The sequence below is a fragment of the Rhineura floridana genome, chromosome 5, assembly GCF_030035675.1.
Source record: "Rhineura floridana isolate rRhiFlo1 chromosome 5, rRhiFlo1.hap2, whole genome shotgun sequence".
Lineage (NCBI taxonomy): Eukaryota > Metazoa > Chordata > Lepidosauria > Squamata > Rhineuridae > Rhineura > Rhineura floridana.
This window is the reverse complement of record NC_084484.1, coordinates 152,205,697-152,218,861: the sequence shown is the minus strand read 5'-3', so window position 1 is coordinate 152,218,861 and position 13,165 is coordinate 152,205,697. Positions and strand designations below refer to the sequence as shown.

Here is a 13,165-nt window from a genome sequence, read left to right as displayed (position 1 = left end):
CAATAAGCAATGATCAAACCTGCTCTCCTTCTCCCCCTTCCTCCTATCCCCTCCCTTCCTCCTCCCCCTCCTCCCTTTTCCACTCCAGCTCTTCCTCCCCTTCTCCTCTTCCCCTGTAGTCAGATTCACCTATCCTAAGGATAACTGTACAGGGGTAAATCCCATTGAACTCAATAAGCGTCCAAATGATCAAACTTGCCTCTCCCCTGCCCCCCATGGTCAGTTTTGCCTATTATAAACATGATTGCATGGGAGTAAATCCCACTGAACTCAACAGGCATACAAATGATCACACCTGCCTTTCACATCCCCTCCCCTCCTTTTCCCTTCCTCCTCCTTCTTCTAAACCCCTCCCCATTCCAGCCCTCCCTCCTTCCCTCCTCTTTCCCTGAGGTCAGTTTCCCCTATCCTAACCATGAGCACAGGGGAGTAAATTCCATTGAACTCAATAAGTATGCAAATGATCAAACCTCCTTCCTCCTCTTCCTCTCCCTCTCATCCCTCCTCCTCCCCTCTGCCCTCCCCTTCCCTGTCCCTGCCCTCTCTCCTCCCCCCCCGTGGTTAGTTTCACCTATTCTAAGCATGATTACCCGGGAGTAAATCCCATTGAACTTAATAAGCATGCAAATGATCAATCCATTCTCAGCACACTTGCACAGGATCCCATTTCTTACATCCCAGATTAAAAAGCAGATAAATTCACTAACAGGAAAAAAAACCCTTGCGGTTTAAGAACGTACCTATAGCCAACAGATATTTCTATCAACCTTTTAAAAGCAGGGAAATTGGGCAGCTTTACTGAATGCACCAGGGGAGCAGGAGATCTGGCCTCTTCTCTGAGATATTGGACTGCCCTACAAATTTGGAAAAATGCAAACACAATTTCCGTTGGTTTATCATGGTCAACTTCACTTGCTGTGTAGATTGGAAGAATCTGGAAACATGCTGAATAAATATTGTTGGAGCAGCATGTTTAGGTACTGCATTTTATGAAAAAATGAAATGGACTGCCTTCAAGTCAATCCCGACTTATGTCTACCTTATGAATAGGGTTTTCATGGTAAGCAGTATTCAGAGGGGGTTTACCACTGCCTCCCTCTAAGGCTAGTCCTCCCCAGCTGGCTAGGGCCTGCTCAGCTTGCCACAGCTGCACAAGCCAGCCCCTTCCTTGTCCACAACTGCCAGCTGGGGGGCAACTGGGCTCCTTGGGACTATGCAGCTTGCCCACGGCTGCACAGGTGGCAGGGCATGTAACCCCTGAGCCACTCACTGTGGGGGTGATCTTTAGCTGGCTGGATTTTATACAGAGTTTTAATGTCTTTTTTCTTGTACGTTGCTTTGGGACATGCTTCTGTGTTGAAAAGTGACTAATAAATGTAGTGGTATTCTAGTGAGTCCTGTCAGTGCAAGGATTTCCCCCCTCCCCCCTTGCGTGCCCCACACCTTCCTCAAAACTGCTCCAGAGGGTGGGGGAACCCCTAGAACAGATTTAGGGGGTACACGGAGGAAAAGAGAGGGAGAATGTTTCACAGTGGCAGCAGAAATCATTGCACTGACAGAACAATTACCTTAGTGCTATGTTGAATTCCACCCACAATAAATAAATAGTAACTTAGTCCTATAACTCCAAGTTTTACTATTCTGCACAATTTATTGTTATTTTGCTATATATGAAAACCTACAGCCACAACTGGAAATCTTATCCAGTCTGCTGGCTTCTGGAATTTCAACATGGATTGCCCACATATCTTCAAGCATCTATTAACAGACTTAAGGATCCTTTTTTAAAAAAAGAAAAAACCTGAATTCTGGTTCAGTACATTTTGCACCTTTTCTTTCCTCCAGCAAAACTGCAGCATACCTAGCACCCTACCCAGTGGCTTTCCTATACATCACAAGTAAACAAAACTTACATCTGACAAGTAGGATCCAATGCTGGCTCTCCGATATGTGCATAATGTGGTACATTTATTTCCAAACATCTGTTGTCTCATTCACATATTACCTTTTGTTAAAAGATATTCACATAAAAAATGTGATCTGTGCATAAGACCGAAGCACACAGAGCAATGGTTTACCCAATGGAGATCTAACAGCAATATTGATGCATATGAGGACCAACAATGGCAAGGATACAGCTTTCTGCCACAAAAGCATCTCATCAATAAAAACAGTCTCCAACCCTTTGCTCATTTATACAGGCTCAGGCTTTTCAGATCTTTCCAAAAAACTAACCCACACAACAAGCTGGCCTTACCATGTTTTTATTCATTCTAGTTCTCATAAAAGATGCCTTGCTGAATGACAGTTGTTAAAGCAGTCAAAACATGGGCTACATTGTAAGTTTTGGCCAAGCAATGCTCTTTTGCTTTAACATACAGAGCTGTTGATTACTTGTAGCTGGTCTCTTTCCAGACAATCATCCAAACAAATGAATGCACTTGAGATACAGTAAAGCATCCTCCAGGATGCTTCTGAGAACACAGTAGGATGATGTCATCTAGATATTTCTGGCACAAGGAAGACACAATTTCCTATTACAACATATATCCTATTAATAACAAACACAATAGGAAACCTGCCTTAAAAGACATACCTGGACAGTTCAAAGTCCACCATATTCACAAGCCAAGAGGACAAACCTGAAAAGGAGTGCTGCCCATGTCCAAAAATGCTCTATAAAGCTCTCCTCAATTTGGAATGAATCCAAGACAACCTTTACAAACAGCCTACTCACTCAGCATCCTCTCACAGTGGGTACTTAGACCACTGCTCTCAGTACTTTCTCTACTCATTCTGCTTCTAGAGCAGTGGTTCCCAACCTTTATGAGTACAGGACCCCCCTTTGTAAGCTCAAACAATTTTGTGACCTCCCCCCCCCCACGAATTGTAATTTAGTCTCTGTTAATTGAAAAAATGGTGTGTGGCAAAATCACATCTCCAAATATCCCTTTCCATAAAAAGCTCCCTGCAGACAGAAAGGTGTTGCTTTCTTTTCTTAATGCAAAGGTCCAATCAAAATGGTATACCACCCCCACACAGTCTGAAGATGTACAGTCCTGTCTCCCAACATACAGTGTTGGACTAACATCTAGATTCAAATCCCCACCCAGCCATCAAGCCCACTGGTTAACCTTGGACCAGACACAGTCTCTCAGTCTGACCTATCTCACAGGTGTAAGGATAAAATGGAAAGGCAGGAAACCATATGCACCGCTTTGACCAACTTGGAGGAAAGGTGGGATATAAATGCAGTAATAAATAAATAAATACATTTCAGCTGCAGTATGTGGACCCCGGCCTCAGCCAACCTGCTGATCTTTTTAAAAATCATCATCACCATCAAGCAATGTGGTAGTGGTGGAGATGGTAGATTTTGAAGACAAAAGGGTGCACAGATTGAGGAGGGGGGTTAGTGCCTTTAGGCCTTGGGATGATCATCAGAATTGATGACTTGGTTAGTATGCACTTGGGGAATGAGAGTGGAACAGATCAGCACATGCACACACACAAAATACCTGCCCCTCCTGCAAGCATCTGCAGGCATGTATGTATTTGGGCACGTGGGAGGGGGGAAGCTCTCAACTGCTGCAGCAGCTTGGAGGTAACGGTTGGGGGGGGCAGAGTGTAGGTGGAAGAAAGGGGGGACACTGGCGCACACACACTTAGCCTCAGAAATGGGGGGGGGCGAGCAAGTCCTGAGCTTCTTCACTGCTCCTTGGCTCTGTCTGGGTCAAAAACAAGATCTGGGCGGCCTCGCATATAAGAATAATTTGTAAAAGGAGATGGCAGCAAAGCAGCAGTCAAGAAAGGCAGGCAGGCTGGCTGCCAGGAAGGAAGGGGGAAAACAGCCTTTCCTTGCAGCCTTGCTTCTTTTTACTCCATGAAAAGCACTCTCCTCTCATTCTGAGTAAGCAGTGGCAGTGCAAGGAGACAGGAGTCAGGATAGTAATTCCCTCTGCTTCCTGGTAGCAGCTCCCTCAGCCTCCTTTGGCATCTGCCATATGTGGTATGGGCAGATGCCTGCCCTCGGTGTGCCTGAAAGTTGCTCTGGCAACTTCAGCAAAGTCCTCCCCTCTCATTTGGAGCAAGGCGGAGGTGTCAACTGCAGCGGCGTTCGGGAGCAGGCAACATCCAGGGAGTGAAGACTTTTTTTTAAAAAAATAAAAACAATTCATTTATTCACTGTTCGCAGCCCCCTCTGGATTACTTCATGGCCCCCAGAGGGTCACGGCCCCCAGGTTGGGAACCACTGTTCTAGAGTGTGTGCAAGTCACTGTATCTTTTGGAACTGGAACAGCAGAACACAACTGGTCCTGTTGAGTGATAAACAACATGCATCTATCATGTTGGTCCCACAATTGGCAACTGCAGGAACCAACTTTGTTACTAAGTATGGTCTTCTACATGCCATATTTCAAATTAACATTCACTGTGACCATTACTTCATTCTATTTCTAATCATTTTCCAATCAAGACCCAATGGATACTGTGTGACAATAATCCCCTCATTTTAGCAAACATTCCCACTGCATTCAATCTAAGTCTGTAGACTGTTCTTATTCACAAAAACGGTCGCATCCATTCAGCTCATGCAACAGACTGCTGTTGTCCTGCGGAAACCTCTGGAACAGATTTTGGGGGCACACAGAGAGATAAAAGGGAAGTCCCACTGTACAAGTGGAATGCCATTCATACAGTACTGGATAAACCCCTAAATGTTCCTTGCTTCAACCATGAAAACAGAGATAGCAGTTTTTAAAAAATTAACATAAAGTACAATGACACCACTTTGACAGGAACACAACTCACACTGATTCATGAACATCACTCAGAATTTCATCACTTGATGACTCCAGGGTGATTATGCAAAGCGCTTCTATTGGAACAAAATGTGTCTGAGAGACTACAAGAGTTCTACTTGTGGCATTCAGTTGGTGGTGGCAGTTTCACACATGCAAACCATCACATCCATGTCAGCGATCACATCACTGTAAGCACAAAAGAACTCTGAAAGGGAACAGCTTTAGAAATATGCGAGATTGCAGCCATCTTTCACCCAGTTGAAATGAACCACACCCAAAGAAATTCTTTTTAAAACGCTTCAACTTTTGCTGTTGAAATCTTATCGTTAAGGAAGCCAGTGTTCTAATATAAAATGAATCCATTACTACATTACTCATTGTGTTATAAGGTACCAGCCTTTTGAGTAGCACGCCTGAGAAATGTCAAAATTTAAATATAAAAGTCATCACATCGCAGTCAGAAAGGGAATAACAAACTCCATCACAAAAGGTGAAATGGGTATTAGGTTTTATGTCCTTTATCATTTAACGGAGTGATAAACCCCAGCCCCACACAAATCTATTCAATAGAAATTACAATAAGTATACCCTCCTCTTTTTTCCCGCTCCTTCCCATCACTTAAAGCTATAACATCATTATCCAGCCCGAAATTATACGGCCTCTTAAAAGACAAGAATCAAAGGAGGGGAAGGGCCTCTTTACACCGTTATATGGGCGCGGTCTCTGATTGCGGCCGCTCCCCCACTATCCAACTTCACCTCCCCACAAATTTAGTCTGCCTCTTCCCTCAGACCCTCCCTCTTTCCGACCCGACCCTCAGAATAAAGAGGGGGGAGATTCACGGGCAAAAGAGCCACACGAAACGAATACCCACAAGTCGCTGGGATTTGTAGTACTTTCAGGTTCGCGTCTCCTTGGGCTACCAGACAATAAGGTACCCACAAAAACTACAACTCCCATCATGCCTCGCGAGAAAAATTCCTTTCTCCCTGGACCTATTTGCTTGCTTACCTGCGGCGGGACGTATTTTATGAAATACTGTGGCTCGCGATTCTTGGTTGGGGAAGGGGTTTGCCTCGCATCCTCCTTTCACAGGGCTGATGATCCGGTGAGAAGCGGTGGAAAAGGATGGAATGGCTGGGCCGCGTCCTCTCGGGCATGCGTGTATGCGCGCGTGCGGGGATGGGGGGGCGCAGTCCTCCGGTTCCCTCAGCCAGTTGGTGTGCGCGCGCGGTAGCAGCAGCGATTGGTTACCATGGAGGCAGAGGGGGAAGGGCGCCTTGAGGGCTCCTTTCGCTCCTCCTCCTGTGGTGGGGGGAGACCTGAGTCTTCGCGGTCGAAGGAATACCCCATTTCTGCCGTCCCTCAGCACAAACTCACTGCGCGAGATAAGCGAGCAGCAGAATTTTGTGCTCAGGTCAAAATTTTAAAAGAGAGAGAGACTTTGGGTTGGATTCAGATTCAGTCGTGCCTAGAGTAGAACCATTGAAATCAACGGGCCTTAAATTAGCCATCACTAACTTGTGTCATTGATTTCAGTGGGTCTGCTCTTAAGCATGACTAAGGCTGCAATCCAATACACACTTACTTGGGAGTAAGTCACATTGAACCCAGTGGAGCTTACTTCTGAGGACATGTATGCATTGGATTGCAGTCTGGATCCAACCCTGGCTCTTTAACATTTATAATCTACCTTTCATCCTACCAAGGTCCTCAATGTAGATCATGGTAAAATATTAAACTTTCCCCTGGTTTGTGCGACTATAATAAAATTTGTTGTTGCATTAACTTTTACAAATCATGGTAAAATTAGCTTGTAAACTTCTTGTGGGCAGGATCCCTGCCTTTCTTTTCTTTACCCATGAAACCAGTGCTGTGTACATTAATAAGGCTGTATAAATATAATCATTATTACCAATTACCGTACATCAAGTAGAGTACTTTTTAAACCACAAACTTGCAATTACGTTGCAGTCCCTGACAGTAAATCCCACTGAACTATAATATATATATATTATAATATAAATATATATAAATATAATATATATAAATTCAGAAGAGCAAAATTACCACAGGCCTAACCACAAGTGCCAAAGACACTTGAAGAGAGACACTGCTTACAAGTGCCTGTACGCTAATGCTAGGAGCCTGCGAACCAAGATGGGAGAACTGGAGTGCTTGGTCTTAGAGGACAGCATTGATATAGTGAGCATAACGGAGACCTGGTGGAATGGAGAAAACCAGTGGGATACGGTTATCCCTGGATATAAACTATATCGGAAGGACAGGGAAGGACGTATTGGTGGCGGAGTCGCTCTATACGTGAAAGAAGGCATTGAATCCAGCAAGCTCGAAACCCCAAAAGAGGCAGACTCCTCCACAGAATCGTTGTGGGTGGTGATACCATGCCCCAGGAGGGACTTAATACTGGGAACGATCTATCGTCCCCCTGATCAAAATGCTCAGGGAGACCTTGAGATGAGATATGAAATTGAGGAAGCATCCAAACTAGGAAATGTGGTAGTAATGGGTGACTTCAACTACCTGGACATAGACTGGCTGCATATGTGTTCCAGTCATGACAAAGAAGCAAAGTTTCTAGATATTCTAAATGACTATTCCCTAGACCAGTTGGTCATGGAACCGACCAGAGGGACGGCAACCCTGGACTTAATCCTCAGTGGGGACCGGGACCTGGTGCAAGATGTAAGTGTTGTTGAACCGATTGGGAGCAGTGACCACAGTGCTATTAAATTAAACATACATGTAAATGGCCAATTGCCAAGAAAATCCAACACGGTCACATTTGACTTCAAAAGAGGAAACTTCACAAAAATGAGGGGATTGGTAAAAAGAAAGCTGAAAAACAAAGTCCAGAGGGTCACATCACTCGAAAATGCTTGGAAGTTGTTTAAAAACATTCTATTAGAAGCTCAACTGGAGTGCATACCGCAGATCAGAAAAGGTACCGCCAGGGCCAAGAAGATGCCAGCATGGTTAACGAGCAAAGTCAAGGAAGCTCTTAGAGGCAAAAAGTCTTCCTTCAAAAAATGGAAGTCTTGTCCAAATGAAGAAAATAAAAAAGAACACAAACTCTGGCAAAAGAAATGCAAGAAGACAATAAGGGATGCTAAAAAAGAATTTGAGGAGCACATTGCTAAGAACATAAAAACCAACAACAAAAAATTCTATAAATACATTCAAAGCAGGAGACCATCTAGGGAGACGATTGGACCCTTGGATGATAAGGGAGTCAAAGGTGTACTAAAGAACGATAAGGAGATTGCAGAGAAGCTAAATGAATTCTTTCCATCTGTCTTCACAGTGGAAGATATAGGGCAGATCCCTGAACCTGAACTAACATTTGCAGGAAGGGATTCTGAGGAACTGAGACAAATAGTGGTAACAAGAGAGGAAGTTCTAAGCTTAATGGACAATATAAAAACTGACAAATCACCGGGCCCGGATGGCATCCACCCGAGAGTTCTCAAAGACCTCAAATGTGAAATTGCTGATCTGCTAACTAAAATATGTAACTTGTCCCTTGGGTCCTCCTCCGTGCCTGAGGACTGGAAAGTGGCAAATGTAACACCAATCTTCAAAAAGGGATCCAGAGGGGATCCCGGAAATTACAGGCCAGTTAGCTTAACTTCTGTCCCTGGAAAACTGGTAGAAAGTATTATTAAAGCTAGATTAACTAAGCACATAGAAGAACAAGCCTTGCTGAAGCAGAGCCAGCATGGCTTCTGCAAGGGAAAGTCCTGTCTCAGTAACCTATTAGAATTCTTTGAGAGTGTCAACAAGCATATAGATAGAGGTGATCCAGTGGACATAGTGTACTTGGACTTTCAAAAAGCGTTTGACAAGGTACCTCACCAAAGGCTTCTGAGGAAGCTTAGCAGTCATGGAATAAGAGGAGAGGTCCTCTTGTGGATAAGAAATTGGTTAAGAAGCAGAAAGCAGAGAGTAGGAATAAACGGACAGTTCTCCCAATGGAGGGCTGTAGAAAGTGGAGTCCCTCAAGGATCGGTATTGGGACCTGTACTTTTCAACTTGTTCATTAATGACCTAGAATTAGGAGTGAGCAGTGAAGTGGCCAAGTTTGCTGATGACACTAAATTGTTCAGGGTTGTTAAAACAAAAAGGGATTGCGAAGAGCTCCAAAAAGACCTCTCCAAACTGAGTGAATGGGCGGAAAAATGGCAAATGCAATTCAATATAAACAAGTGTAAAATTATGCATATTGGAGCAAAAAATCTTAATTTCACATATACGCTCATGGGGTCTAAACTGGCGGTGACCGACCAGGAGAGAGACCTCGGGGTTGTAGTGGACAGCACGATGAAAATGTCGACCCAGTGTGCGGCAGCTGTGAAAAAGGCAAATTCCATGCTAGCGATAATTAGGAAAGGTATTGAAAATAAAACAGCCGATATCATCATGCCGTTGTATAAATCTATGGTGCGGCCGCATTTGGAATACTGTGTACAGTTCTGGTCGCCTCATCTCAAGAAGGATATTATAGAGTTGGAAAAGGTTCAGAAGAGGGCAACCAGAATGATCAAGGGGATGGAGCGACTCCCTTACAAGGAAAGGTTGCAGCATTTGGGGCTTTTTAGTTTAGAGAAAAGGCGGGTCAGAGGAGACATGATAGAAGTGTATAAAATTATGCATGGCATTGAGAAAGTGGATAGAGAAAAGTTCTTCTCCCTCTCATAATACTAGAACTCGTGGACATTCAAAGAAGCTGAATGTTGGAAGATTCAGGACAGACAGAAGGAAGTACTTTTTTACTCAGCGCATAGTTAAACTATGGAATTTGCTCCCACAAGATGCAGTAATGGCCACCAGCTTGGATGGCTTTAAAAGAAGATTAGACAAATTCATGGAGGACTATCAATGGCTACTAGCTGTGATGGCTGTGCTCTGCCACCCTAGTCAGAGGCAGCATGCTTCTGAAAACCAGTTGCTGGAAGCCTCAGGAGGGGAGAGTGCTCTTGCACTCGGGTCCTGCTTGCGGGCTTCCCCCAGGCACCTGGTTGGCCACTGTGAGAACAGGATGCTGGACTAGATGGGCCACTGGCCTGATCCAGCAGGCTCTTCTTATGTTCTTATGTTCTTATGAACTCAGTGGGACTAACTTCAGAGTAAACAGGTTTAGGATTGTGCTGTTAATAATTATAAATAACCAGTTGGAAAAAATAGTGCAACGCTAAACATGTTTATGCAGGAGTAAATTTCACTGAGTTCACTGGTAAGTGTGCATAGCCCAAATGTTTTAAATACTTCCCCCCTGTACTGGTTCTTTAAAACAATGTTTAAAATCCAACTAAAATAACAAAAGTGGCTCAGATCCAACTAAATTTAGTCATGCTTCATGCTTAAGTCTCATGAGGGGTTGGGGAGTGATGGAACAATTTTGTCATTACTAACATAAGGCCTATTGATTATGTGCTGCTCACTGCTATATTTGAAGAAACATCCGTTTTCATTTTGAAGAGGAAAGAAATCAGGACATTTCTGTCATTCATATCAATTGCTGTTAAATCAGTCTTGCATTGCATGTGAGGAACAACATTACAAGATGTTTTGGGGTTACTTAGAGAACTGCAGCTCAGATTTCAATAATAAGGGTTACTCCAGCCTGAGAAGAATTTATTGTCCACAGTGATAGTCTAAAGCCAAATCTGGTCACCTCTGAGACTCTGCAAAAGCAGCAATTAGGCAGCATTTTATTGGGCAGCATGGAACACATGGAAGATGCTGTCAAACTAATCTCGAGAGTTTAGACACAAAATTGGTTTCCTGGAGAGAAAACAAGAAATCTGGCAACCTGAAGATATTTAAAGAGCTTAAGGCTCTCTGGAGATAAGTTTAAGTTATTGAGTTGGAGACAACTGAACATTTACAAAGAAAGAAAAAAAGGGGGTTCAGTGAACAACACCAAAGTGCACTATAATTTTGGTGTAGCATCTAAAATAGCAATGAAAACCTCAGCTTGCAGCTAAGGATTCAATGCAAGCCTCTAGGCCTAAAATAGCAGTTTCCCAGCTATGTATCAGATGAACATTATTAGGCTCTGGAAATGTCTAAAAACGCAATTGTACTCATTGCCCTAGAGTGTTTCTAGGGTTGTCATCTTCCAGTGAAAGGTGCACCTTTGAGCTAAGCCGGATGTAATGCACAAGATCCATTATCAGATCACCTGATATTTACTTTAAATATGGGGGGAGGGAAATGACTTAACTCCAGGCCTCCTGCCCCCCATCCCAGCTCAAAGCTGCTATTGGCTCTGTTTGGAGCAGGATAGATATTTCTTTTGCATGTCAGAAGCACATACATCAAGTTTTTATAAAGAAGTGCTTTTTTTCCTGGGCAGATCGGTTGGGAGTGCTCAGTGCTGATAGTAAAAAAACTGAAGAATAAGAGTTATTGGTTGATGGACGGGCTGGTGAAATCCTATACATGCATGTCTATTTAGAAGTAAGCCCCATCATGTCTTTTGTCTGTCTTTTTCTTCTTAGTGAATCTATTAGCAGCTTCTGGTAGCAATCCTGGAAACACAGCAGGGGGTGGGGGAGGTTTAAATACCCTGTCTTACAGAGACGCTATCCCAAGCCAAGCTACATGTACACAGAGAACTGCTTTTAAGCTTTAAAAAAGTCACTAGGAGATCTGATCACAGATTTTTCACAGCACATGTTGTTTGGCCCTCAGGTGCTATTTACAAAAGAAAATAGGTCTGTTCAAATCTCTACCTCCATTCAGTTTGCACATGGCCTTTGTAAGGCTGGGAATAAAGCAAAATAAAGCCTGTCATCTAGATCTAAAGCAAAATAAAGCCGGTCATCTAGGCCATGGTAAGTCACTTTCTTTTCTGACTGAGGGCACCAGCCTCCCACACCCTCTTATATAAGCCTTCTCCAGGTCTTACCTGGCCAGGTCTCATTAGCAAAATCTTGTTTTCTCCCACTGTAATGCTGCTGCTATGGTTGTAGCAGAGCTTGGAAAAGTTACTTTTTTGAACTACAACTCCCATCAGCCCAATCCAGTAGCCATGCTGGCTGGGGCTGATGGGAGTTGTAGTTCAAAATAGTAACTTTTCCAAGCTCTGGGTTGTAGATCCCCATCCACTTTCCATTCCAGAGTGTGGGGGCAAGGCTATCTTCCACCCACTCCGCCGTTTGCCAATGTGGACTGCCAACTGGTTCCTTCTGGAAATGGAAAAGGTGGAAGAGTTTTTGTAAGATGGGCAGGAGAAAAAAGGGAAGGCCTACAAGCCTTTAGGTGAAAGTGGCAGCTAGTATGTCTGGGACACTGAGATAAAAAGGAGAGGTGAAGGACCAGGCCAAGGTTAGTGTTTTGCTCCTCTTCCCTTGTACGAAGCTTCTGAACAAACAGAAAATGAGGATTTGAGACAAAGGGTTCCAAATTGATAATCTGTCAAGGTTGCCTAACATCCATCACCTTCTGGGCTCTGCCACACACCTTGAAAGCAAGCTATGTTCATCTGAAATGTGTTTGTTTGCCTGATTTTGGACCTGATGGTTCATTATGGAACACGGAGGTAACAATAATAAAATGAGGATAACAAGCGAGTGGATGATTTATACAAACACATATGAGAAGAGTGTTTTATGGCCTACATTTTCCAGTATTGATTATGAATAACTTTGAAAGTTTCCAGAATTGCAGATCTCCTCCCCCACGGAAAATCATACATGTTTTACTGCAGGCTTAAACACATTACCCCAAAGAAGGGCTCACAGCATCAGTTTCTCCTAGCAATGTAAAGTACGGCCCTATTTCCTTTCTTAGCACATTCTCCTGATGAGTCCATATGGCCAGGGCTCCAACAAATGTGCTCCCTAGGCCTAAAAAAGACATCAGCTGTTCTTGGTGATTAGTGGGTGGTCTCTGTCCTTTTCCTTGTGACTAAAATGGATTGCATGCTTGTTGTAACTCACATCATGTAACTGCAAAGCCCTGAGCTCAGAAATCAATGCAGATGTAATGTTTTAGAGGTAAGGTACTCTGCTATTCAGTTTTTGCTCTGGCTTTTCCTGGCCATCCAAGATGACGTTATTTCTTTAAATAAACCAAGTCAGTAAATTGCTGTCTGTGCTGGTAGGCTTCAATTAACTACTTAGGAAAGAAGAAGGTATATTGGTCCACATATCCTTAATGTGGGTCACCAACCTTTTTGGGTCTGTGGGCATATTTGGAATTTTGACATAGGCACCAGTCACAAAATGGCTGCCTTGGGATCTTTGGCATAACAGAAAATGGCTGCCACATCTACAAGAGTAGAAGACGACACAGGAACACAAAATGGAGGTGACATTTTGGTGAGCCACAA

General features: G+C 43.6%; 1 protein-coding gene across 6 annotated transcripts in view; it reads right to left on the bottom strand.

The window, feature by feature from the left end:
- Positions 1–6,046, bottom strand: part of KATNAL1 (katanin catalytic subunit A1 like 1) — a 47,120-nt gene extending 41,074 nt beyond the window's left edge. The window contains exons 1-3 of one of the 6 annotated variants that reach the window (XM_061628480.1): positions 5,394–5,578; positions 4,813–4,991; positions 741–854 (exon numbers count right to left, since the gene is read on the bottom strand). Coding sequence is in view for 3 of the 6 variants with exons in the window: in XM_061628478.1 (XP_061484462.1) it covers positions 4,813–4,828 (16 nt within the window). In the remaining 3 variants the exon portion in view is untranslated. Of the gene's footprint in view, positions 1–740; positions 855–4,812; positions 4,992–5,393; positions 5,598–5,817 lie in introns of those variants that run through there. The other 5 variants (XM_061628478.1, XM_061628481.1, XM_061628479.1 and 2 more) reach the window with 5 other exon arrangements.
- Positions 6,047–13,165: the final 7,119 nt, after the last annotated feature.